Below are 27,104 nucleotides of genomic sequence, written 5' to 3'. Positions count from 1 at the left end.
TTCCTCTTCCTTCACAGCTGTTTGCAACTTAAAAGAAGTAAAGTATTCTACTCTAAATTATCGGCTGTTTCTGTGGGCTGATCGTTTCACCCTATGGGTGTTCTGATAAGGATGCCTCCTCCCTTTCTCCTTCCAATGTGTTGGAGTGTGGGTCTTTCCCCAAAAGCCCACAGAGCTCACAGCACCTCCCCCAAAAGAGCCCACCCGCACTCCCTCACACCCAGCTTGCTGTTAGGGTACCTCTGTCTTCCTTCCATGAACCCCTTGGGAGGTCCAGGTCTGGGTCCCCTCCATTTGATGACCTTCCCAGATTGTACCTTCTTTGCTTCTGTAGGTAACAGTGCGGTAGTGTGCTCCAGCTCTGTACAGCTCTGCCTGAGGCATCTCGGCTTTTTGTGAGCAGTTAATCTGGCCCCCAAACCTCAGAGACCTGGGCAAAGTTAGGGGATCACAGAGGGGTCCCTCCCTGCCAGCTGTCCCTTCTGTGTGCACTGAAGCCTCAGAAACCAGGTGGGGCTTTAGCCCTCGGGAGCTCAGTCTAGTTGGGGAGAGAAACAGGGCCACAGTGGTGAAATGAGGAAAAATGTAGTCCTGGTGCCCAGTGATGGGTTGCATATGGTGAGGCTGGAGAGATGGACGAGGGTCAGAGGGCCTCAGAGGATTCGATTCCTGTTTCCTGAGACCTGTAGAACCCTGTGGCCTGTGGGGCATCTGGCTCTGAACAAAACATAGCCCCTGCCCTCAGAGAGCCCCTACTCTAGAGAAAGCAGGTGAGGAGCTTGTTACCTGACATTGGTAGGTACACCTGGAGCTTCCAAGCATGTACTGTTGAGAGATTAATTTCTGCTCTCGAGCTTAAAGAAGGGGGAATTTGAGGCAGCCAGGAGGGATGGGTGGTGTGAGCTGCAGCCCCTGGGAGCTCTCTGCTGCGTACCTCCCATGTGCCAGGCTGGTTCTTTACCTGTTGAACCTGTCCTGTGGGTGAGGTGTTACTTCTCTGCCCATTGTCTAGGAAACCGAGGCCAAGGGGTTTGCCCAGGGCTACATGGCTAGCCAGAGGCTAAAATTCACCCTTCCTTGCTGACTGCAGAGCCTTGGGGCCTGACCAGGAGTGGAGGTAGAGCCAGGAGGTAGAAGTGATGGGAGTGGGCAGGGATTGGGGGCCGGAGGTGGGGGTGATTCCAGCTAACGGTTACTGAGCACTTGCTTCACCACAGGCAGTGGGAACTGTTTATGTGCATCGTCTCATAATCCTCACAGCAACCCTTTGCTGGAGGTACTCTTACCAGCACCACCTCAGGGCAGGAGCAACAGAATGGATAGTTCTAGTTCACTCATTTGCCCGAGGCTGTACAGCTAGGAAGTGGAAGAATGTGGATTTGAACCCAGAGCCCACACTCTGAACCATTCTGCTCGATGTGAGCCAGAAAGGTGGCGAAAACAAGCAGCAAAGGCCTAGAGGTGGGAAAATGGTGTCTTCAGAGCCTTAGGGTGCATCGGGTGGTTCTCTGTGTGGCTGGCTGATTACTTAGCCTTGGGGCCTGGAGCAAGTCAGTCTCCTAGTCTGTGAAATGGGACAATAGTTCAGTATTGCCCTCATGCCTGCAGAATCCACATTTGACTGAGTGCCTGACACGTGCAACTGGTGATTTGCTATGTGTTAGCTGTTCTCTGACACCCCGTCTCTCTAGGGTCGGGGGTGGGGTGGTGCTGTTCCTGACGCCCAGTTCAAGCCCCACATGGAGACACAGATAGAGACACAGATGATAAAACCCACCAAAACTCCTGGTGGAGTCCCCACCATTTTCCATTTCCTGCACATTCACCCAGCCCCTCCCTCAGTGGAAGGTGTATTTCCTCTTCCCTTCCAGCAGAGCCCAGCTCCCTCCTCTGCAGAAAGGGGACCAGGCTTTCTCTGCTCAGTCCTGGCTTATCCCAGGCGTTTGTTAAAACTCTTCCCTTCCAGAGGATTCCTGGGTCCAGGTGGCCTCATGGGTACCATCCCCGGAGGGTGGTCACACAGGATGTGGGGTTAGAGTTGTGCTCTCCCTGGGGCCAGACACCACCCATCTCCCCTCTCAATAGGCCCTTGCTGGCCAGGTCCCTTGGATTGCCTTTGAAGTGTCCATTCTGTTTTTCCCCTCCTAGCTAAATATTTGGGTTTCCTGCCGAACTATTTAGGCAGTATTGTGTACTTCTGGCTGTTGTCACCTCCCATGGCCACTGTAATCTGGCTAAGGTTGCCTAGCTGACACCTCCCATTAGGGAGAGCCTTGCCCCCAGGCTAGGCTAGAAGCTGTGTGGGGAGGGGCTTACCCGGGGGACAGGGCCAGCTTGTCTGTTCCTGTAGACTGGTGGCGGGCCCTGTGGGCTGCCAGGGGTATTGTAGGCCACAGCAGCTGAGGAGGACACAGCGGAGCCCCTCCCTTTGTCTGTGTGACCAGTGCTTGGGGCTGGAGCTGGGGCCGGGAAACCCTTATCTGAACCACTGTGCAGGGAAAAGCTGATTCTAACGTGGATTCTGATTCTCCCCCCAGTACTGGTTTGTGCTGTGTGACCCTGGTCAGACTTCACCTCTCTGGACTCTGCTTCTTGGGAGTAAGTTCAGCCTTTCATTCAAGAAGGCTTGGAGAGCCTGTTAAATTACGCCCAGCTAGACTGCAGGAGCCCTGTGTGGGCAGCGCCATGTCTCCCTACCCAGTTCCTAGCTCAGTAAGTGACTGGCTCAGAATGTGTCTGTTGGGCCCCCGGGTGCCCAGTGGTGCGCCTGGCTCGGACGGGGAGGCCAAGATTCATGTGGACCTTTGGGTTGGAGTCTAGTCATGAGGGGCCCAGCCTCCTGCCAGGTCAAGGTGGTTACCTGGGTGAATTGAGCCAGGCCGGGCTCTGGCCCCAGAGAACAGAAGGGGAGCGGGTTTATCAAAATTTACGCCCATTTCCTCCTTCTAGCCTTCCAGCCTCACGAGGCGGTGCCAAGTTGCCTGGTGGTCAGCCACAGGCTTTAAACTCACATCGCCTTTGCAAGCTGCGCCCCGAGCCCTTGGCTTCATCAGAAAGTAGGAGTGATGGTATCTGTCTCTCGGGGCGTGAAGACCACAGGAGAACACAAGAGGAAGGCGTGCTACGAGTTCACCTTTAAGACCAGCTCAAGGTTATCTTCTCCCTTTTGAGGGACTTTACAGAGCAAACAGCTCTGTGTCTCTGGGTCTGTTCATCTCCAGGAGTCCCCTTACGCCTTTCCCGTGGGATGAACAAGGCCTGTCTGCGTGAGCACGCCTAGCAGGCCTGTCCTCCCCAGGGTAGGTGGTTTCTGCTTTCAAGGAACTTGAGAAAGAGCAGAGACCCAGTCCTTTGTGCAGATATTTACCAGGCACATACCATGTGCCCAGGCCTGTTTTGAGACCAGCTGTGAAGGGGATGAGCCGTCCCTGCCTGTCAGGGAATGTCCTCAGACCACGTACCACAGAAACCACGAGGGCACGAGGGGTGGGGGGTGGGGGGGCGGAGCAGGGGGAAGGCCAGGCTGTTTGTAGGGGAGAAGGGTGTGTTCCTATAGCCCTTGGGCATGACTGCAGCCTACAGGCATTAGGCCTTTTCTACCCCATGGCGCACCCCTTGGGGCAGAGCTGACTAGGGACGTTGGCACCAGGGGATGGAGCAGAAGTGTTGCCTGCAGCACCTGGGTGACCTCTAAGGGGCATGCAGATACCCAGGCTTTGCACCCTCCTCACATCCCCACCCTTGGCCTTACCATGGGGCTCTGCAGACCTACTCACCTAAAGTGCCTTCCTGTGCCCTCTGTGAGGTCTGGCAGTGAAATGTCATCCCTTTCGCTATATGGGAAAGCTGAGTCCTGGTGAGAAGCTGGGACAGACCGTCTCTAGAACCAACCTTGGGTTAATCTAGCTGTGCCTGCCTAGGTCCAGAGCCTTTCTTCGCCAAGCCAAGTTTGTTACCCCACCTCGAATCCCCTTTTGAACAGCCTTTAAATCAAAATCTTGATGTGTGTTAGGGTGCAGAGCGCTTACTTCACGTACACTAAACTGGCCTGATTTCCTAAACTGCCCCAGCACACCCTTTCCTTGAGTGCCAGCTTTCCTACGCACTAGTGAGTTTTTCTGAAATAAGAGGCAAAGGTTGAAGTTGTCGTCAACCATAAGCTCAGAAAAAAGGATTTCTTCTAGGCCCTTCAGAGCCTGGGGCAGAAGTAGTCTGATGTCTCCCCGGGGAGTTTCCCCATCACAGGACCCTGCTCCCCAAGTGTCTGAGCCCAAGGAGCTGTTGTTGGCTGGTTTCTTGGAGGCTGGCAGGGATGGGGGAGGAGGGTCAGGCTCTGGGTGCCGCTCCTGGCAGCACATCATAAAATGGGAGGCTGAAGGGAGCTTAGTGGTTAGCTAACTAGCCTCCCTTTAGAGCCCTGAAGCCAAGGCCTAGACCTCGGGAGGTTATGTAACTTTTCCAAGGTAACTGTGCTCACCAGGGCGGGGAAAGTACAATAAAGGAGTAGGTAGAGCTAAGTGGGGCAGTTAGGGAAGGCTTCCTGGAAGCAGAGGCCACAGGAGGTGAAAGGTAGTCAATTACTGCCACGGCAGTCAGGGATCCTGATAGAGTGAGATTGGAACGCTTGACTCAGAAAACCCTCCGTGGCTTCTCCCCCAGACTCAGAGCCAAAGTCCTTGCAGCAGCCCAAGTGATTTGGACTCTGTTCCCTGTGTGGTCTTGCCTCTGTCTGGTGCCCTACCCTTGATCCCAGCTACAGACAGGAGGCCATGCCCTGAGGGTGGGGAGGCATTCTGAAACCCTGCACACTCCCAGCACGTTTCAACTTTTACCAAGAACTCAGGTCTATGTCCACTGATAACATAAGTCACCCTGCAGGTGGAGCGGAGGGAGGTGTTCCAGCAGTCAGACCACAGCAGTGACTGCAGCTGGCACCTGGTGAAGGAAAGGCAGGTGGGGGCCATCCCACACCCTGGGGACTCCCAGCAGCGGGACCATAGACAACGTGGAAACTCATTTCGCAGATAAGGCAACTGAGGCGAATAAGTTATTCAAGGTCACACAGCTAGTTAGTGGCCTGGACCCAGGCCTTCTGGGTCCAGAGCCAGAGCCCTGCCCCACTTAGACCCCGTGGTGTCCTAAATCAGCTTTCCCCTGTGCTGGGCCACCAGCCCCTCCTAGAGACTGAGTTTTCTCCTTGGGCCCTGTTGGCTCCAGCTCCCCGGAAGCGGGCTGTGCATGCTTACTGACCCCTCGCTGAGAACTGCTCTCTTCAGCCTTTGTGGGTTCTGACACTGGTCACTGTTCTGACCGCATTGACCATATATAGGTTTGTTTGCTCTTCTCAGTGTGAAAAGTTTTAAAGCGGGACAAACCTGCGTTAGCGAAGTAGGTGCCGCAGCTCAGGGCGGAGGCCATCAGCTCCATCCCTGCCCTCCAGCCTGTTCCCCTGGCATCCTTACGGACCTGTCAGGCTCTGACCCTTCACTGCAAGGTTTGTGGGTCAGGGGACCCGGAGACCGAGCTCTCGAGAAAGAATCAAAGACCTGGAGTCGTGAGGTGCGGTTTAGTCTGCCTCTCGGCTATAGGGTTCCTGTCTGAGTCCACACATTACCTGCTACCGCCCCAGCAGCTAAACCCACACTTGCGACACGTCCCTGACTTGGCTTCCCCAGGGCTAAGCCCTAGCAGCGCTGCGGTCTGCACCTTGGGAGGAAACAGCTTTCGTCTTGCCTTTCTCCTGGGGTGTAAGCGCTGCTCAGATCTGCCTGCGTGACTGGGGACAGACTGGCCATTTTGCAGCCTGCTGAGGACCCCGGGGCAGGCCCTTCACGGACTTGAATGTTGATTTTTGGCTTGGGTGCTCCTCGAGTCTGATGCAAGGTTCTTGCTCCTCCCATGCCCCCGGGTACAGGATGGTACCTGTTCAGACCCACTGGAGGAGAAAGAGCGGCAGCCCCATCCCCTCCCCATAGCTCCTGTTCAAATAAAACTCTTGCCTCCCGGGTCGAGGAATGCATCCTGACAGTGTTGGCTTTGGAAGGGTGCCCTCCCCTCCTCAGCATCCCGCCCCCTTTGGAGCAGCGGGTGGAAGGGCTGCCTCTGGCTGAGGGATAGTGCTGAGTGGGCTGAGCAGAGCGTGCTGATGCGGTAATGTCTTGTCAGCACCCCCCGGGGAGCAGGAAAAGGGAGGGTGTCCTGACTATCAGCTTTTCAACACCCCATCCCCCAGACTCCAGCCGCAGCCCTGAGATCTACTGATGAGTGGCCCAGGGACTGGGGATTGCAAGACAGAGCCAGGTCCTGGGCCTGGCTCAGCTGACTTGCTGTGTGACTGGGCCAGGTCACTGCCCCTCTCTGCGCCAGGGACTTGTTCACTAAGGCCAATTAGACTCTTAGCGCCAGCTGTATGCCCAGTGCTGGTTCAAGGTTGTGGGAATTATGAGACATTATCCCTATCTTTGAGGTTGGGGCCGGGCCCTGCGGTGTATATGAAGGATTATTAAATAGGGGTGCAGCATGTTGTAGGGGACTCGTGTGCTCCAAGGTAGAAACGTTGCCACAGGCTGGGGCCGCCAGGGAAGGCTCCCCTGACCCTGGAGTTGGCCTTCTTTTGAGCCCCATCATTCTCTGGGCACCTCCTTCTCCCCCACGTCAGAGCACATTGCACTGGGGGTTGTGCCTTGTCTGCACTCCTTCCCCCTCCCATGAGGCCCTCGACTGCCCCATTGGATCCCAAACCTCACACTGTGTACGAGGGTAATGATTAATGAACATCCCAACCGTGAAGCTGTGTCTCTCTCTCCTTTGGCCTCTGTCCCACCAGCCCCCAAAACCCAAAGGCAGGACTACCAGCGCCCACCTCCAATCTGGAAAACTCCTGCCCCGGGCCCTTCCCATGGGGACCATGCCTGGCCAGATTCTACCCCAACCCAGCAAGCACTCTGGGACGGCCCCCCACCCTGCTGCCCGTCACGTGCACAGGGCACATGAGTGGGGACGCTCTGCCCTCTGTTGGGACAGGTCGATAGGTTGCCTGGGGAGGTGCGTCAGCATCCCCCCTACCCTCCCACACCCCTGCCCCGGGCGTGCACCTGTCTGGACCCAGGACTGGCTCCCCAGGGCTGGGGCAAGGCAACTTCTGAGTCATGAGGGGACACTTTTGAGTCCTGCTCTAGGAAGTTTCTGTCTCCACGATGCCAGGGCTTCAGAGTTCGTAGGTCTCAGTCTTGGCACGCCCTCTCTCTTTGGAATGCCCCAGGGCTGAGGGCTGCCTGTGGCCAGACCCCCCGTCTCTTCCACCAGCTCTGTGTTGGGGTCACTGTGTACGTGTCTTAAAATTTTCGCTTGCCAAAGCCGGTTTCCATCTGTGTACACACTCCACTCCCAGCCACCACTGCACTGCACACAGGTTGATCCCTGCTTATTGAGTGACCTGGTAGGCTCTGGCCTGTGGAATAGGAGACCCTCAGACAGACCAGCAGGGGCACCTGCTGGGGCCCTGGGGCAGGGGTGGGTTCCCAGGGCTTCGATTTGGTGTTCTCAGGGGGGGCTGAGCTATGAGCCAGACTTCAAGTGAGACAAAAAGAAGACGGGGGTGAGGGCAGCGGGGGACTCTAGTTTCATGCATGGCGCTGCGTTAGCGTTGAATAATTGAAACTCGACGTGAAAACAGAAGGCGGGAAGCAGGGTTATCTATGCCTTTTCTTTCTCTGCTTCCCTAGTTTTCCGAAATGCTGTTGTATTGCTTTTAGAGCAAAGAAATCGAATTTTCTGAAAGGGTAAGATGCATGCATATAGCGTCAGCCACTTCTACACTGGCTATTTTTTTTTCTTTTTTTTTTTACACTGGCTATTTTTAATGTGCGAGTACACAAAGCACAAATAAACATGGTTCTAACGGCGCATACTCCGAAAACTAGTGTCGCTTCTGAAACTGCTAAACAACATGTTATTTTTCAGTTTAGCTGCCAGAGGGGTGGCTTCCTGGGCAGCAGTGCTGTTGAACACTTTTGAGGGGAAGGGTCTCAAAGACTGGGGAAACCAGGTGGGCTTTCGGTCTGCAGACCAAGAAGTTTGAGATTGGACATGATCTGATGGTCACCAAGGAGAGAGTGTGGTTCCCCAGGAGAGGCCTGGCAGAGCTGGGGGAGTCCCAGGGGCTGTCCCCAGTGTTGGGCTCAGGGTCCCCTACAAGGGAGGGGATCCTCCAGAGACCCACGGACAAGTATTGTCTTAGCCTCTGTGTCTATCCAGCTCTTCCGACTCCTGTGGGGGCCCAAGAAGACTTTGCCCTCCTTGCCTTTTAGACTGACAAAAGACACAAGCACAGGAAAGATTTGGGACAGCCCAGGACCGTGCGTGTAATTCAGAGCCCAGAGCATGTTGCAGACCACGGCCAAGGCTTGGGTGAATCCAGGGGTCCAGGGTAAGGCAGACCCTGCCTAGGTAGGATGTGTTGTGTTTGACTGCATCAGTATGGTAATTACCACCCACAGGTCCCTAATTAATTTAATTTTAACATGATATTACTAACTATTGTGGCTGTTTAATTTTTAATTAAAATTCATAAAGTTTGAATTTAGTTCCTCCATCACACTGGCCACAGTCCAGGGGCTCAGTAGCCACATGGGACTGCTCAGATAGTGTCCCAGCAGCACAGAGAGTTCTCTTGGGCAGTGCTAGAGTGCTGATGGAACCTGTTGAGGTTCCTGAGGGCACATGGCTTCTCTTGGTACCTAGTTAAATTCCATCCTGCTCTGGGGCGGATGAGGTCAGAGCTGGCCGGCAGCCTTGGAGTGGGGAGGGTGATGTGCCGAGAACCTGAAGGGGGGGTTGCCCCGTCCCACCCCCCGGGAAACTTGCAGGCTCCTCTGAGGTGAGCATCCCCACCGGTCTGGTTCACAGAAAGCGCGGGTTGGCCAGGGTCTGCTGACTGCGCTGCCCGCTGTGTCCCGTCAGGCTCAGATGAGTGTGTATTGAGCAAGGACAGTCCTGGCCTTCCTTGCCTTGTCTGCTGTTTCTTGTGCTGTCTTCCTCTGTCGTTGTAACTCCTCCCATCTGCCTGTCTGTCTCTTGTTAGACCCAGGGCCCTCCTGGGCAGGGCCTGTGTCTTGCTCTTCCCTTATTTTGCCCACATCGGGGCACAGGGCCGGTGCTCGGCAAATTCTTAAGGAAGCACTCGACCTGACTTCGAGCTGCGTAACGTGAGAAAAGCTTGCCCAGGACCCTGGTCGCATCTTTCCTTGGGTTAACTTAGGTTGGTAGATCTGTACAGGGGTGTTGGGGGCTGGTATCTGGCCTGATGTGGCATGTGTATCAGGCAGGAATGGCTCCAAAGAGGGGAATGCCCAGAGCCTCGACGTGGGAGGGAAGGTGAAGGGAACCCTGTTCCCATCTTGTCCTCTTGTCCCCCTGCTCTTCCTGGGAGGTAACCCATGGGGCAGAGGGCAGGCCATATCCTGGAAGCCCACTGCTCGATCTTTGGTTTAGCCCACAGTAGCCCAGGCCAGGTGGCCATCTTCAGCAGACGCGAGGGCAAATGGACCTCCCTAGACAAGCCTGAGAAGTGGCCACTCCAGCTGCCGCTCAAAGTGTTTCGTGGGAATCTGGGTTCTGCAGGGGGGCAGGATGCAGCCACTTGAGGAGCGGGTCTCGCTCCCCTGCTGACCCTTGCGTGACTTAGAAATCTGGTGGCATTTGCTTTCCTGTCTCTGAGCCTCCGCCGTCCATGCACAATGCACCGGGAGGCTGGGGGAAAGCCTACCCCCAACGGCAGTGGGTGTTTAGAAACTAGAAGTTCAAAGTCAGGGGCATCTCTAGCTCTGCTGGTGCACCTACTTCACGCTCTTCACGTTCACATCTGCTGAGCCTTCGGACCCATGGCCCTGTGAATTGGTGGGGAGACAGCATTACTCCCGTTTGATCAGTAATGAAACTGAGGTCATGACTTGCAGGGCTGAGGAATAGCTAACGCTGTGCAGGCGTGGGTGTCAAATGTTGCTGCGCGCTCCTAGGAAGGTTGAGGGCTGCCAGAGCCTGGGTGGGTGTTAGGGGACTAAGCAGCTTTAGAAAATGCTCTTGTGTAAAGTTGCAGCCCGGCTGAAGGGGAGCGAGAGAATGTGTGTGTTGAAGGCCTGGTCCCGGTCCTTTCTGCCTCCCGTGTTTCACAACGGGGCTGCCTCAGAGTTAGGACTTTCCTGACGCGCCATCGGGAGAGTTTCCATTTCCTGTGGCCCAGCCTGTCCCTGGTCCTGGGCCCCAGGTGGGAGGATGGGAGGTTTTCCTAACCACCCCCCACCCCAGCTCCCCTCACCTCAGCCCAGCCTCTCTGTGCGAGGAGGGCTCGCTGTACTTTTCCATACCTTCAGCACAAAACAGCTCTCTGTTGCTTCACCCTGGTTATGCCCCAGTCAGCCGGGGATGGGAGGCGGGTGGGGGACTGTCCCCGCAGGGTGGAAAAGCTGAGGCGGCTGTGCCTTTGTGCTTTTGTGGCAGCGAAGGCAGGGGAGGCGGGTGGGGGGCACCGGTTGCATGGATCAGGCTCTGTTCCTTTCCCACTGTATTTGGGGATCCCCTTTGTATCTCATCCCTGTGATCTCCAGGTGGGGGCCTTGGTGGCCGGAGCCCCTGGTGCAGCTGGTGTGGTGAGAGATCTGTGTCCGGCTGTCTGGGGCTTGGGGAGTCTGCACTTTAGGGCACAACCCCCCTTGCCTCCGGCCTCGCGATGTTCAAAGTTGTCAGCATCGTGGTCTGTCTTTGCTCTTGTCTCTAGTTGTGACTCAGTCTTCCAGCGGTGAGATTTGATCTGGGATTTGATCTGCCATTGAGGCAGAAGGCTCCCCACCCTGCAAAGAGTACCATCCACCCCAAAATGCCTGTGCCGTTTCGCTGGTCGTTTCTTGTACAATTTATTCCAGAGACGACGGAGACCAGCTGTTGTCCGTCTCCAGCTGGAGACTGAACCAAAGGAAATGGGCTTGGACTGCAGCCGGGGGGATTTAGGTTAGAGGCAGACAATAAGGAAGGGTTTTGTGACAGGTGGTTGGCCCTCAGGAGGGTCTGCAGGGGGCTTCGTGGAGAGGCATGGGGGTTGGGTCATGCTTGGAGGCAGCAGGGCCAGGTTTGGGGGGGAAGCGGTGGTTTGTAATAAACAGGCCTGGAGGGTTACTTCATAGGCATGACGAGACTCCGCTGCCACCTCTCATGCGGGATTAACGCCAGCGCCTAGTATCCCCCGGCCTGTTTTCTTTTCTTTTTTTTCTTTCTTTCTTTTTTTTTTTCCCCCATTAGTGAAGAGATTTACAGTTTAACCATCTGGTCGTCTTAAACAAATTATAATAAATGGGTAGACTTAATAATCCCTTATCATCAGAACCCTAGCCTTCAAGGATGGGCAGTTACTTATTACCCGGAGCTGCCAGCCGCAGGTGAAGGGAGAGGGGAAGGAGCAGATGGAGGGGTCCCTCTTTTGGGCCCCTGGGTGGAGACAGTTTGACGGTGGTCTGGGGTGCTGTCCTCTGCTGGGTAAGAGGTGAGGGTGTTGGCCACATCCTTCTCCCAAGGGCGTGGGTGTACCCGGATGGGATGAATGTGGTGAGGCTGCGGGCAGCTTTCATCCCGTGGAGGGGGAATCTGGGGGTGTCAGTTGCTGGAGAGCCTTGTCCTCAGGAACCCAGCAAGAGGGCCCAGGGGAGGCGTCTGTGTCCAGAGGAACAGGGCTGGCAGCTCCCAGGGCTCAGGAGAGCTTTATGGAACAGAGCATCATTTTCCCCCTCTGCTGGAGAAGCCACGAAGCAGCGGCATGCATGGGGCCCGGGGTGTGGCCCTCAACCCTGACACCCATCCTGGGCACCCCCTCTCACCGCCTGCCGGCCTCCTTCCTCAGGAATCCTGATGGTTCCAAAGTCTGCCGTGCAGCTGACTCACCAGGGCTAGGACCTCTGGGGGCTCTGGCCTGGCAGACAGGTAGGGTGGGGTGAGGTGAGGAAAAGGCACTGGGCAGAGAAACACAAAGCCATCACCCCGGGTGGCCACACCTGCCAGGACTGCCCACCTCATCCAGCCAGAACCCATGTTAAATACAGCACCAGCACCCATCTCCGCCCATCTTCATGCCCTGGAAGTGTGGTTGTGGAAGGCGTACATCTCGGAGACTGAGTCGTCATTTGGCAAATATCGAGTACCTACTGGTGCCAGGTTCTGTTCTGGGAATGAGGGATGAGTGAAATCTCTGTCTTCAGAGCCCGTAGTCTCTAGGCCAGATAGCAGATACCTGATAGAATGTCATGGGGCGATAAGTACCGTCCCAAGCCCTGATCTTCCAGGTGGTGGTCGCCAGGACCACCATTGCAGGTGACAACTGGCCAGCTCTGTGTTCACAGCTCTGGAGGTGTGTGCCCGGGCACAAACCCTCGGAATGGAGGTGGCCTCCCCACCGCCCTGTTCTTCCCAGTTTACTTTTCCACCCATCCTGTATGCCCAGCCCCAAGCTGTGCATTTTCACATAATCTGCACCCCAACCCAAGGAAGTCTCGGTCCCCCCGCTTTCCCGAGACGGAAGGAGAAGCTCAGATGGTGAGAGGACGTGCCCCAGGGGACCTGCTGGTGGGCGATGGAGCCAGGAGTTGAACCCACGTGTGTCTGCTCCAAAGGCCAGGCCTTTCCCCGCTCTGCCCCCGTGCTGCCTGCAGAGGGTCCCCAACTTGACGTGTGTGATTTTGCAGCGGATCAGCAGCTTGTGTCATCCAGGCTACTGTGTGGGCGGGGGCTCTGGAGAACGGGAAGCATAAGGTGGCACAGACGGGGTGGGGCTGCTGAGCTGTTGATGAATCTCCTTCGGGTCATCAGCCCAGGACGGGGAGACGGCAGGTCAGCAGTTCCTGCGACCTCTTTTGTGGCCTGCTTGAGGGCTGTTTTTGGAAACCTTGAGGGGCTGGTGCCTTCCTGTGTTTGCTCCTTCCACCCTACTGTCAGGTTGGGGTGAACCTAAGGCATCTCTGGGTGAGGGGGGAGCAAAGCATACACTCATCCCAAATCATCTCAGGATTAGGTCCACGGGTGTGACTGCACACCCTTTTATAACTCTCCATCACCTGTCGCCCGTGTCTGCCTGTCTCCCGTCACTCACCTTCCCTGATCCACTTTGGTTGTCATTTCTGAGCCCCCCCCCAGGAAGGGGGATGGGTGGCTTGCTTGTTTGGTGCAAAGGGCCCTCAACTGAGAGTCAGAGGGCTTCTGGCTGGTTCTTCTCTGTGCTTTGTCATCAGCTTGCTGTGTGAGCTCTTCTGTGTCACTAGCCCTCTCTGATCAGTTTCCTCAGTTACAAAATGGGAATAACAATATCCATTTTGCTTGCCTTGCCTACAGGGTCTTGAGTCTCAGATGAAATTAGGGCCAGAGGAGTGGTAGGTATGAAAGGTGCCTGATGAATGGGGTTTTGGCCAGGAGGAGGGAGATGCTGGCTTCGCCCTCCTCAGCCTTGTTACAGAGGAGTTGAACAGGACCCAGAGAGGTTTGCCGGCTTGCCTGGAAAGGGCAAGCCAGGAGCCGAATCCTCTGCATGGATCTCTCACTCCCTAGTGACCCATACCCCTATGGGGAAGGACGGGGGTAATCTGCACACCTGGCATGTTTGAGGTGTCCTGGCTGAGTAATTTCCTGCCCTCGAGTTGTTGACCCACTCGTAGGAAGATGTCTGTTGTCATCAGTCAAAGTAGAAAGATGTCAGATACTCCCAGGATCTGGATTCTGGGGGCGGAGGTGGGGCCAGGTCATGAATCCAGGCCCAGCATCCCAGAGAGGGAAGAGATACTAGCACAAGGCCATGGGCCGGGCCACAACCACCCAGAGCAGGGCAGCGGTTGTGAATTGGGGGTAGGGAAGCTGCAGGTGGATGAAAGGTGCCCCTCTTGTCATTTAAGCCTCACTGCACGTTCCCCCTGCCCCAAGTGCTTCAGAAGATGAGGCAGGGGGTGGAGTTTCAGAACCTGGCTCCAGGGGGTTATCTGGTGTGTGTGTTTGGGTGGGAGGGGGCTCTTTCCTATTCCCCAGGGCCAGCTCTCAGGCAGGACTGTGGAACCGGGACTGGGTCCTTGAGGTCCCCTGGGTCTGCACACACAGGGATTTCCAGTCTCACTCATCAGCTTAGCCCTCCAGGTGCCTGAGAACGCTTGCTGGCGTCCCATCCTGAGCTCAGGCCCCACCAGCCCTTGTCTGTTTGTTTTAGCCAAACCCCCGCAGCCCACCCGCGGGGGCAGCCAGTCCCTGCACTGCTCTGCGCTGGCCTCAGCTCTCATGGGAGGGGCGCCCAGCTGCCCCGGGGGAGGGGGGGGTGTTACCGTCCCAGCCTGAGAACAATGGGGGCAGGGTCACCTGCCTTGTTTTCATTGTCCCTCCTGAGTGCAAGCAGGGCTCCCGGGCCTGAGAAAGTCGGAAACCCAGAGGTTTCTGCTGAAAACGCGCTCACCTCTGGCACGGGCTTTCCCCGTGAGCGTGAGAGCTTGCAGCACCTCTGAGCTCTGCAAAGGCTGCTGAGAGATGGCCCAGGAGGGGAAGCCCAAGGGTGGATGGGAGGACAGTCATCCATCCATGGCTGCTGTGCTGACCCCTGGGGCGGGGCTGGACTAGGCCTTCCCCCTAACAAGGAGTGAAGGTAGTTTGGGTCTGGGGCAGTGGTTTTGAAATCGGCTGTACATAATATTAGAGTCACCTGGGGCAGCTTTTAAGCATCCTAGTTCCCAGTCCACACCCCAGGCCATTTCTGTCTGAATCGCTGCGGGTAGGACCCAGGCATGAGTATTTCCCCAGGCTCCCCCTGGGTGATCTCCACGTGCAACCAAGTTAAGAAGCAGTACTGTAGGGACCCCTCGAGCGTGCGTTGAGGGGGAGGGTGGGATACCACTTTCCACCTTGCCTGATGAGGGTGTGTGGGTTTCTGGGGTTGGGGGGATTGTATTTTGTACACCAGGCACGTCCTCCGGCTGGCTGCTTCCTCCCTGGGCTGAGGGAGGGCAGCCTGGCCAGCACCAGGCAGGTTACTTTAGGGACCAAGGCGAAGTGAGGCGCCTTCCTCATCCTGCAGTGGGATCTGGGAGGGAATGAGGAATAGGGCTCGCTTCCGACTCAGGCAGCCCGGCTTGCCGGGGGCTCAGGAAGAGCTGGAGCTGGTGGCCAGTGAGCTGAGTCCTGAGAATGAAAATGTATTTTCTCGAATGTGCTGTGGATTTTCCTGGAGCTTGGGAGGTGCTGAACTGGGCCCTGAAGTCGTGGTTCTAGGCAGAGGAAAATGTGAATTGTCCCCAGACAGGGGGACCCCTGTAGTCATAGGCCAACCTCCTCATTTTACAGAGAAGTCACGTTGGCGGAAGTCAAGGGTTCCTGGAGGGTCTCGGTAAGCAACGTGAGCCGCACCGGGGGTCTTCCTGGCTGTACATTGACTTCCTAGTGTACCAGCCGGGGCTCCAACAAGTTGTCTTTCCTTCATTCAGCTAAAAACATTATAAATATCCGGGTAGGCATTGGAGCAAAACTGAAAATGCAGATAAGGAAATCAGAAGTCTACCAAGTCCACATTACAAGAGCCCAGGTCTGGTCGTAACTGCGGTGAGGTGCGGCCCTGCCCCCAGGTCCCTGCACCTGACCCGCAGACACCTGCTCCCCTCCTGGGAGAGACAGGGCCCGGGTGAGCCAGGCCTGCAGCTGGTGTAGGTGTCAGGGTGGCACCACTGGGCCCTCGCCAGTGCCCCGCTCATAAACTGGGCCCGCCCTCCGAGCCACACCTGGGCTGCAGGGAGAGGGCGGGAGGAATACCGAGGATGCCTTCTCCCTGCCCGCGCATCCTCCCTCCTGGATGGGGAGCTGGAAGGCTGAGCCCGGCACCCACACCCATCACCCCCACTTAGGCAGCGGTGAGGGGATGAATCACCTGTGGAGCTTGTTAGCCACTCGGCGCCCAGGTCCACTGCACAGAGTAGCTGCGAGCGAGGCCCAGGCATGGTATTTATTTAAACTCCCAGGTGGTTCCATTGGGCAGCTGGGAATGAGAGCGGCTGCCTCAGGGACCCGGTGGTATCCGAGGTCTCTGAGCCTCAGTTTAGCATCTGGAAACGATTCCGATGCCCCTCCCCCGCCCCCACTTTAGGAAGGTTTGAGAAGCTGAGTCAGCGCGAGAGAGGGAGAGTGAGAGGAGTGAAGGTAATTGAGGGCTCTGATAATAGTCTTCAGTCCTCTAATTCGTCTTGGGGATAAGAGAGGTAACAGGTGCTCCCCTTCTTGCCAAGGTACTTTGGGTCTGCCAACAGTCCCCGAAAGACGGTCAGAGGGAGGGCTGGCCAAATAGCTGGACGAGTGAGCTCTACCCCCAGCCCCCTGCCTGCCCATTCCCCCTCCTTACACTGCGGCAGGGAGCCCCAGTACATGGGATCTGGGGCCCTCCCCTGCCCCCTTTATCTGTTCATCAGTTCGTGGTGTTAAAGGTCAAAAACATTGTTCTGAACGAGCCCAAACTCTAAATATATTTGCTGAAAAGTGCCTGCATTAGGTCTACTAATCTCCACTTCGGTCTGTTCTGTTCAGAAGCGCCCCCAGCTCCCTTGGCCCCCTACCCTGAGGAGGTTCTTTGTTAGATAACAGATGGACGTGCAGACAGATGTGGACACACAGGAAGGAAGAGCCCAGCCCAGAGCAGGGGGCGGATGGGCATTCGGCTGCCTTGTGAAGCTGGGGGCAGCTTGGCGGGGGCTTCAGGACTGGGGTTCAGAGAAGCCACCACGCCTGGCCTCGGCCTCACCTGGGGAACGCAGCGTGAGGACCAGCGTGTGGCCTTGCTCCCTCCGCAGCCGGCCTGCCTTGCTTGGCTGTGCGGGAAACCGGCCAGGGTGGCGGGGAGCCTCTGGCGGGCAGAGGTCCGGAGAGATGGGCCTTCTGACGGATGGGGTGGCACATCCTGGGTGTGCCTCTGCCAACTCAGGGGGAGCCTTAACACACACACCCCACCCCCCAGGTCCCCGACTCGCTGTCCGGGGGCCCAGGGCACCTACCTGCTAGCCTCGGTGTCCCTGTTCTCACCCAGGCTTGTCCTGCAGGTGCAGAGAAGTAAACCCCTCGACCTTTGATTTACCTTTGGGGACAAGCGGTCTTCCCCCCGGGGTGTCGGGTCACCACTGGGTCTGGTTTCGTCATGACACTGACTGCAGGTGCGTTCATTCAGCGCTTCCAGTGTCCTAGGTGCTTTTCGTGTTTGGGGAAGGTGCTCTTTTTGGCAGATGGAGGAACTAAGGCTGATAGGCCGTCATTTACCCAGAGGCTCGGTGCCAGCATTTGAGAGAGGACTGCCGCCCGCCCAGGTCACGCCCAGGGCAGCCCCACGTTTCCATTATCTTCTCCCAGGACAGGGCCAGGTCTGGTTCGAGAGAGAGGCCTGTCGCCCCCCTTTTGTTCCTTTCCCTGTTCTCCACACGTCCACAGCCCCCTAGGAGAGTTTCCGGAGGGGGCAGGCCTCCCCTTCCTGCAGGAAGGACAGTCCCTCCAGTCACCCCAGGGACTCTCCCAGCCCCACTGCCAGCCGCTCTGCCCTCTTGGATGGGGGGCTTTTGTTTGCCTCCCTCACCTCACCCCTTCCCAGCCCCCGACCCCCAGGACCTTCAGCCCCCCTGCCCTCTGTTCTTGCAGCCTGCTGACCCCACCCTTCCCTCCCCCCCCCGACACGTTGGATGCCCTGCATTCACCCCCTGACCCCGCCAGCCACACTCTTACAGGGGTCTGACTGTGCTTCCCGCCCTCTTGCTGGATAAAGCCCTGCCCCTTGTTGCTGATTAATTTATTAAATCCACCTGCAGAATAATGCTAGGAAGGTGTTGAAGGAAGGACGTGAGAGGGTGAGTCAGTCGAGGTCAGAGAAGGTATCCTCATTCATTCAAGTTTGTTTACTCCTTTAACAAATGTTTGTTGAGCACCTACTATGTGCCAGGCAGTGTCCTCGGCTCTGGGGATACCGCAGATAAAAGTCCTGCCCTCATGGAGCTTACCTTCTGGGGGGTGGTCTCTGCATTCCCATGGATGTTTCCCTTGCGTTTGCCTGGTTGTGTTCTAGAGACCCGGCTTCACTTCTGTAGCTGAGAAACCCACCCTGCACCCCCTGTCCCCTCTCCCCAGCTGTGGACAGCACAGGGGTTACGAGCCAGACTGCCTGGGTTCACGCTCCGGCTCCACCACTGCCTAGCAAGTTACTTAGTTAGCCTCTGTGCCTCATTTTCCTCAGCTGTAAATGGAGGTGAGAGTACCTACATTACAAGATTATAAAGACTCAACAAGCCGAGTGATTTAAAGTGCTGTGATTGTGCCTGTCATAAAATAGTGCTCAGATATCAGCTGCTATTCAAATAGGAGCTCTCATCTATGAAAGGAGGAGGAATCCACCATGCCCTGCCCACCTCCCAAGGTGGCTGGGAGGGCCAGGTGAGAGGGACATTAAAGGTTCTTCCTACTCCGCCAGGCACCGTGCACACATGACATTAGTCTCATTCCCCTTCCAGGCCGGAGGGACCAAGTGAGCGGAGGCGGAATGGATTAGGGATGGATGCAGCCCAGGATGGTGAGGGGCGTCCGCTTGTACCTTGACGCAGCGCAGATCCAGTGCAGGCTGGCATCCAGGGCATCCTGGAGGCCGATCCCACAGGGCAGGAAGGGGCCCCTGCGACCTGAGCGTGAGGTCTGCCGCGGGAGCTGGAGGCAGGCAGGGCGGCGGCCCTGTGGGTGCCCCTAGCTGCTGTCCGCAGGCAGGCTACCACCTGGACTTGTTTTCCCCACTGGCCTGATGAAGGCAAAGGCCCGACCTCAGCCCCGCTGCCCGTGTCTGCAGGTGGGCACCAGGTACGGGATGTGCCCTCCCTGCAACTCTGCAGAATGAATCTCCAGGATGGGGAGGCCTGGCACTGCCTCTGCACAGGAAACCCCGGACCCCTGGGGGATGAGGCGCCGTGGGGAACCCAGATTGCATGGACAGCGAGATTCTGGGAGGGTGGCGTCTGGGGCAGCACGTTGCCTGAGCCACAGGCAGGGGCGGGAATGTCTCCTCCCGGAGGGCTCAGGTCTGAGTGGATGGGCTGGTTTTAGGGCACTGTTCTTCCAGGTGGTGCGAAGGGGTGGAGGTATGCACTGGCCTCCTTCCTGTGGCCTGTGTGGGACAAGGGTCGGGTACCAGCGGCCAGGGCCCAGATGAGGCAGGCTCTACTCCTGGCTTCCTTGCTTCTAGCATCCCGACCTTAGGCTACTTTCTTAACTTCTCAGCCTTAAGTCCTCGTTTGCAAAATGGAGAAGATGATGGTGTCTTCCCAGCAGGATTCTTTCCTCCTTAAAGATGAGCTGAAGGCACCTAAAGTGCTTCACCTCTCAGTAAATCACAGCCGCTTTATTACGAGGGTGACGGGCGGGGAGGAGAGCTCTATTCCATCCTCAAACCAGAGCCGGGCCTGGGCTGTGTGCGGCATCCCCCTCTCCCATCACTCTCTAGGGATATGTGGAAAATGAAGATATTGTCTTGTGTGAATTTGGAAGCCAAGTTAAAGAATCCTGTGAGTGAACAGGGGCCGTCTCCTGAGAAAGCTGTTTCCCTAACCCCGGGGGACGGGATGCTGTGTCCAGTGGCTCCCCCTCACCCAGGGATGGCCTCAGTCCTGGGTCGAGCCCCTCTCTTCTGGGGGACCTCTCCACCGGCCAGTGGGACCCTGACCGTAACCAGTGAGCTGTTCCGACTGAAGCCACAGCAACACGCGGTGGGAGCAGGGAGCAGGCAGCCCAAGTTCACATCCGGACCTCTGCTCCCCAAGCCTAGCTTTCCTCCTCTGTCAAGTGATGCCTGGCAGAATCGCAGGAAGAGCCCGTCAGGGAACATATAGAAAAGCCCCAACAAGAGGCGTCTGACGCACAGCGGCACTGAAATCCTGCCTGTCTCCCCAGCATTGGGATGGAGCCAGGCTGATTCCCAGGCCAGCTGCTTGGGACCCGTGGGCAGAGAGAAGGCAACAACGGGGGTGCTGGGGGCGTCCAGGGACAGGGAGAGCAGCGAAGGGAGAGAGGTGGGGAGCCGGGCTGACTTGCAAGAGACAGTCTAGAACCTGGCCCAGTTCTGCCAGTTAACCTCTCAGCCACAGTCGCCTGACCTGACCAGTGGACATAACTTCCGCCACTGGCCTGTTGTCAGGGTGAGTGGTGCTTCTGGCCTTGGGGGGCTTAGGGCCCTTCAGAATGTCCCCTTTGTCTGCCCCCCCCGGGTGACCATGGAGAGATAATGGAGGTCAGGGGACAGCACATGGGGCTGTGGCTCCCTGATAACCCAGGGCAGAGGCTGGGTCTGAGGGCTGTGCCCCAAAGGACACACCACTGGTGGGGTGAAGAGCAGGAAGCCAGCTTTTCTACTGCAAAGCTCCCAGCCATAATGCCCTCTTCAGTTACCCTGTCTTGCCAGCTCTTACGTTTGTTGTCTCCTTCGCCCTTACTAAGCGACCCCCAAGTCGCAGATCACCTTTGGCAATCCATCCAGTGTTATCTCAGTGGGGGCAGCGTGGACGTGGCGTGTGGGGCTGTCCTGTGGGTGGCAGGGCATCTCACCTCTCTGGTCCCTGCTCGCCTCATGTCAGGAGCACCCCCAGCATCCACTAGAGTAGATGTGTGGGAGGACAGGGATTTCGTCCCTTCACTGCTCTCCCCCTGGTGCCCGGACCAGTGCCCGGCACATACAAGGCACATACTCAGGCAGCATTTCCAAATACTTCCAGAGGGTGCTACCACCCCAGTTGAGAACCCCTGTTCCAGTCACACCTTCACCATCGCTGATGTGTGCTGGTCTCCCTGGGTCTAAACACTTTCCATGATCGGAAATGGATGACTGCCAAGGGCAATCCGTTCTGAGGTAGCTCGTTATCCAAAACAGCCACCCCCGTTCCCTCTGGCACCTTGGCCCACTGGTTAACATATCATGAAGTCCGACACCCAAGAATGGAACAGAGTGCCGCCCCATGTGGCCTCACCTGCAGAGGACAATGGGCTCGTTGCCTCCCAGCCCTGAAGAGATAAGGTATTGACACTGCCTGAGATTGTATTTGCTTTTCTTTTGGCAGCCATACCAGTATTTGTTGGTTTGTGGTCAGCTGAAACCCAAGGACTTTCCCTTTCAACCCTGTATGGGTCCGTGCCTTCTAACCCAAAGTGTAAGACATGAAAAATTTAAAAGACAGCCATATCTTGTTAGTTTGGGCCCATTTTTCCAGTCCAGATGATTTTGGGCCCATTTTTCCAGTCCAGATGATTTTGGGCCCATTTTTCCAGTCCAGATGATTTTGGGCCCATTTTTCCAGTCCAGATGATTTTGAGTCCCAAACTGCCATTGCAGTGTGCTATCTTCCCATGCCAGCCTTGTCCCAGTGTTGCATCCTTTGCAGATTAAGCTGGTCAGCCATCTTTGTCCTTACTGTGTTGTAGATTGAAAGACTGAAGAGGCCTGGCCTTTGGCTTAATGGAGACCTCAGGCCAGGCAGATAATGATCAGTACTTCTTGGGGTTGTTTATCTGCCTTTACGTGGACCCGGATTAACCCCAGTTCCTCCCTACATTTCTCTGTCTTGTCCACGTGAATATCTTTAAGCCCATCTGTTCAGTTGCCTTGTTGCTATCCAGACTGACTGCATTCCACTGAACTTCAAGGCTTTGCAGCCTCTCTGGAGTGGGAGATGCACTTAGCTGAGCATGACTTGCTCTGGTGAACCTGTGCTAGTAGCTTCCAGTGCCCACCACTTCCTCTGTGAATATGCCAAACGTTCTGCTGTCTCCAAAGAAGAGTCAGCAAGAGTTCAGGTTTGAGTTTCTAGAATCCACCCTTTTCGTTCGTATGAGAAGGCGGGGGTAGGGTGGCGGGGGGCAACTTGCCTTCTGACATCTTTCCTGTTCCTCCGGGATTCCATGGGGATGACCAGGGGTGGTGCCCCAGGCCCATGATTTCCTGGTCAGTTGTCATCCGTCTTGGGCTGTGCTTCCTGACAATGCTGCACTCACCGCCCCCCATGCACCCCCCCCCCGAAGATGGATATCTGAGATAACAAAGGCTGCGGCCAAAGGGAGCCGAGTAGTTCTGCTTTCCCTGCCATCTGTTTAACATTAACATCCAGGGCCCTGGGACTTTTCATTCTCCTGTTTCGAACGTGGATTTCATGGTTTGGAAAACCTTTTGGGTGGACCTCCAACAGGATAGACCTGTTGGCCTCTTCGTATCTGAACGTCCTGGTGCTTTTGCGTGGAAGTGGCCTGGCCGGCTTGGTGGCCGCTCTCTGAGGGCAGGTGAAGGCAGCCGTCCCCACTTCCCACTTTGCAGAGAGATGCTCAGGAAATAGCAGGGGGAGGCAGGGCGGTGAGCCCTGTGGTTTGACGGCCTGTCAGATGAGCACGTCATCATGGAAAATTCCTTACAAAGTCTGCAGATCCGTTTACACAGGCCTGCTGCTGCAAACTGCACATTCCTTCAGGACAACCCACCCTTCCCTCTTTTCTCACCAAACTTCAGTCGTGCTGCAGGGAGAACTCCGGTTTTTCCATCTCCCTCCTGCTTCCATCCTTCACTCCTCTGTCTTTTCTCGGTCCTAGGCTTGATTTTTAGAGGCAATTTGGCGAGTTTCTGGTTTCTTAGCTGGTCCATCCTGGGGCTCTCCTAGGGGGCAGGGGCAGGACCCCAAATTGAGAGTGGATCCTGGCCCCTCCTCGGGAGCCGCCTTCTGAGGTCCGGGTCCTGCCAGTGGTGGGTGTGGGTGAAGGGAGGTAGCACAGGAGGATGGGGTACAGGCAGGGCCTGGGCGGTGAGCAGGTTTGGCAGCTGCCTGTGTTCCTGGAACAGATAAGGAAGGCCTCTCTGGGGGCCTCCCAGTGCACTTCCCCAGGTGACCTCTCACCTGCTGCCACCCATAGTTGCCGGGAGCTCCGTGGGGACTCATAGCATGAATTTGTCACCCTGAAAAGTACATACCACCTTCTGATGACGTGTCCTGGCCCAAACCTTGAAGTTGCTCAGGGCAGAGAGAAAGGGATCCAGAGAAGGGAGGGAAGGGGGAGCTTGTAGGGGGGAGAGGACAGAGTCCCAGGCATGGGAGAAAGGAGGCCAGCTGATATGTCCGCCCTTGGAGGACAGACCCAAGAGCTTACCGAGCTGACCTTAGCAGGTGTCCTGACAGTGGGGGTGAAAGGCATGTCGGGTGTGGGGGGCGGTCCCTCCCAGGCCAACCCTGCAGTAGAATGCTTTTCCGGAGGTCCTCTTGTTTGTCTGCATCACATCTGCCTTCTTTCAGAGGCAGAAGAGTCTGCTGCAGTTCTCAAACTGTGGTCCCGGGACCACAACATCAGCATCACCTGGAACCTTGTTAGAAATGCACATTCTCTGACTCCCTCCCAGCCCTACTGAATCAACCTCTGGAGGTGGGGCCCAGCAGGCTGTACTTAAGAAGTCCTCCAGGTGATTCTAGTAAGTTTGAGAAGCACTGGCTCAGTGAGAGAAGGCACTTTGGAGCCGGATTGCCAGGGTTCATATTCTTACCAGCTGTGTGACCTTGGGCAAATCACTTAACCTCTCTGATCCTCTATAAAATGTTTCACCACCCCTAAATTGGAGACAGTAACTGTCACTTTGTTATTGTGATGATTAAATAAGAATGCTTATAAGGAAGTTTATAAAGTGCTGACCTCTTCTCTGACCTTCATTGTGTCTCTCTTTTTAGATAGTATCTGATGCTGCAGGACAGGGTGTGGCCATCACAGGGAACCAGACCTTCAACAACTGGAACTGGCCCAACGCAATGATTTTTGCAGCCACGGTCATTACCACCATCGGTAAGTCTTCTGGGACCTTCAGGATACCTACTTCCCCGTCCGAGCTCTCCAGGATCTTGTAAGAGTCCAGCTCTGGTCACATGGCCTTGTCAAGGTTAAGATCAGGCCAGCTGCACTTTGTCCTTCTGACACGTCCCTGGAGATTTAGTAAGTCCTTGGTGACTGGCCATGCTTAGGAGACTGTTTTCTAGAAGTCCTGACCTGGCCTTTGGAGTAGAAACAACACAGCTTGACAGCCAGAGTTCGAGCAGGTTGCTCACTGCACAAATGCACCCCGTGCTTATTCGCCAGTCTGGGTGTCTGTTCTGGTCATCTATGACTGCATCACCAACCACCTCAGAAGTTAGTGGCTTAAAACACAATTTATCATTATTGTCGGCCATTCTGTGAGTTGATGGGGTTTGGCTGGTTGGTTCTTGCTTGAGGTCTCTGATGCCGTGGTAGTTGGAGTGGCTGGGGCCGTGGTCATCCACAAAAGCCCAGTTGGCTGGAAGTCCAAGATGGCTTCTTCCTTCGCATGTTTGGTAGTTGATGCCGGCTGTTGCTGGGAGCTTAGCTGGGGATGATTGGGCATCTCACAGTATGGCAGCTGGGTTTCAAGAGGGAGACTCCCCAAAGTGAGCATTTCAGGAGATCAAGGGGAGAAGCAACAAGGCTTCTGATAAGGACTTAACTGACTCAGGGTCCCTTCTGCCACATGCCACGAACAGGTCACTAAAGCCCAGATTCAGAGGGAGGGGAATTAGAGGCCAGCTGGATGTGAGCAGAAGAAGGGACGGAATTAAGAATCGCCGTCTTTGGAGACCGTCTACCACAGTGCTTCTGGGGTGTCTACGCAGAGAAACTACTAACTTGTGCCTTGTAGCTCATGCAAGGGTGCCACACGGACTCGTGGAGGACTTGCTGATGGTGGAGGCTTAGTCCGCCTTCAGAGAGCTCCCAGTCTGACGGAGGAGACATAGCCCATACCGTCATAATTGCTATAAATGATCCTGATCCTAGCATGGTCAAGGGAAATTCCATTTCTGAAGCATTGATATTAATCAGTGTCAAGTGACCTTAGGGGATGGGCTTTCCTCGGGCTGGCTGTGTGGCGGGGGCAGCGGAGGCAGGTGCCACTCCGAGTCTGGGTCCATCACCCCCGCCGTGGCTCTGTCGGCCTCACTCTCTTCTTTTTCCTCAGGCTATGGCAACGTGGCCCCCAAGACCCCCGCCGGGCGCCTCTTCTGTGTCTTCTATGGTCTCTTTGGGGTGCCGCTCTGTCTGACATGGATCAGTGCCCTGGGCAAGTTCTTCGGGGGACGTGCCAAGAGGCTGGGCCAGTTCCTCACCAAGAGAGGCGTGAGCCTGGTATGTCCCCACCCCTAGGTCCTGGGCAGAGATGGGGGGGACCCTGGCAGGTGATGGGGGGGGTGGGAAGGATCTAAGAATTGGACAGAAGTGTCAGGACAGGTGGCAAGGGAGCAGTTTCAGAGCCCGCTGCCCTCCTGGGGGAGGCTGGGAGCATCAGCACCAGCCCCCGCCCCTGGGCAGTGAGCCTCCCAGGCCTGGTGCCCAACTGGCCTCACCTCTGGCTGCCTCCTCGGCCCTCTGGGTGCTCTGCTGGGCTCCCCCCGGTCTCCACCGCCGTCTGACTTGGTCTCCCTACCCGTCCCCCTCAGCGCAAGGCGCAGATCACGTGCACGGCCATCTTCATCCTGTGGGGCGTGCTGGTCCACCTGGTGATCCCACCCTTCGTGTTCATGGTGACAGAGGAGTGGGACTACATCGAGGGCCTCTACTACTCCTTCATCACCATCTCCACCATCGGTTTCGGCGACTTCGTGGCCGGTGAGTCCTGCCCCTTGCCTCTGCCTCCCCACCCTGTCTTTCTCTGCTTCTCCTCCAATTTCAATTCAGTTGACCTTTACTGGGGGCCCTGGTAGGCGTCCAGTGTCCTGGGCCTCCACCCAGTGGGATCCTGCCAGTTGCAAGAGGAAACCAAGGCACAGAGTAATTGCAGACGTTTTCTATTTCTCTTTCTTGGAACATGGCTTTTCCCTCCTTCTTCTCTGTTCGTGTTTGGCGTCTGGTCTCTTCCTCTCTTCTCCCCCGTCTCCTGAGCTTAGGTGCTTAGGTGCACTGGGGGCTGGAGGTAGAGCCTTCTGCCTGCAGGGTCCATGTCACAGCTGCCTCCTCCCATCCTTCCCAGGCGCTGAGGGGGCTGTGCTGGATGCTTGGCTCAGAGACCAGAAACTTTGCTCTTGCCACTGGCAGCTTAAAGACCAGAGAGGCCTTCCCCCAAGCTGCCCTGCTCCCTCGGCCCGGACCCTCCCTCCCTCCCACTCCTCCCCTACTTAATCCACACGGGCGGGCGATAAGATTCTTTGGCCCCTTTGTCTGTCGGCTCCAGCCACTCATGTCCTTGTGCCTGTGGCCTGCACAGCATCTTGGTTCTTAATCTTCCTGACACCCCGTTTGGCTGCACTGGCCCAGTGGCTGCTCCCTCAGTGCCTGCTGCCCTGCCCAGCTGACCTTCACCTCTGCCCCAGGACCTCTGATCTCTCCCCTCCCCCTTCCTAGGGCCAGGGACAGGTCACTACCCTCCTGCCCCATTGTAAGGGGAGACTCGGAATGCTGGGAGGGGGCAGCTGAGTGGGTGGGAGAAGCAGGAAAGAGAGGCCTGAACACTCCACTGACCCTGGCAGATCTGAGCCTGCTGTCTTGAGAGATAAATTTAGACGGAGGCATGACCCTGCCATTGTCTAGCTGTTGGGGCCCAGAGCAGGCTAAGGAGGACCCTTCGTATCAGGGAAGCACAGAAGGGTGTTTAATCATACTTTCTCAGCTCCAGCAAGACACCAAACCACTGCCTCAGTTTCCCCATCTGTAAAATTGGTTAAAAAAAAAAAGTAACGGTGCATAGCTCACAGGGTTCTGGACAATCAAATGAGTTGCTATTCACGAGTGCAGTGGGTAGGGCCCGGCTATATTAGTGTGCCCCGGTTGTCATCATAACCTGCGTATGACCGGAGTCCTGAGCAAGATGGACAGCACCTCCTGGCTGCAAGGGAGACAGCCCTGCCTTCAGACTCCCTCCAGTCTGATGAGGGGGTTATCGCCCTTGCTCTAAGGGAGCCCTACTCCGGAAGTGGCCCCCTTCCTCCAGTTCCTTTTCCAAGTTTCTCCCCAGTCTCAGGGCAGGAAGGGGGACACAGGATACGTAATAATATGGATCAACATGCCTGGAGGTGTAAAGT

The 27,104-nt window shown here is 56.3% G+C and overlaps 1 protein-coding gene across 3 annotated transcripts in view; it reads left to right on the top strand.

Annotated features, from left to right (window-relative positions):
• The window catches only part of KCNK5 (potassium two pore domain channel subfamily K member 5), a 36,516-nt gene that overhangs the window by 6,063 nt on the left and 3,349 nt on the right, over positions 1 to 27,104 (top strand). The window contains exons 2-5 of one of the 3 annotated variants that reach the window (XM_027127147.1): positions 23,328 to 23,500; positions 23,754 to 23,865; positions 25,049 to 25,215; positions 25,527 to 25,695. In XM_027127147.1, coding sequence (XP_026982948.1) covers positions 23,832 to 23,865; positions 25,049 to 25,215; positions 25,527 to 25,695 — 370 coding nt within the window. In that variant the 5' untranslated portion in view covers positions 23,328 to 23,500; positions 23,754 to 23,831. Of the gene's footprint in view, positions 1 to 3,559; positions 21,074 to 23,327; positions 23,501 to 23,753; positions 23,866 to 25,048; positions 25,216 to 25,526; positions 25,696 to 27,104 lie in introns of those variants that run through there. The other 2 variants (XM_027127148.1, XM_027127146.1) reach the window with 2 other exon arrangements.

This window comes from Aethalodelphis obliquidens, unplaced genomic scaffold, assembly GCF_003676395.1.
Source record: "Aethalodelphis obliquidens isolate GAN/ISIS:26980383/991018 unplaced genomic scaffold, ASM367639v1 scaffold31, whole genome shotgun sequence".
In the NCBI taxonomy this organism is placed as follows: domain Eukaryota; kingdom Metazoa; phylum Chordata; class Mammalia; order Artiodactyla; family Delphinidae; genus Aethalodelphis; species Aethalodelphis obliquidens.
The sequence above is the reverse complement of the archived record's forward strand: the minus strand, read 5'-3'. Positions and strand labels throughout refer to the sequence as shown.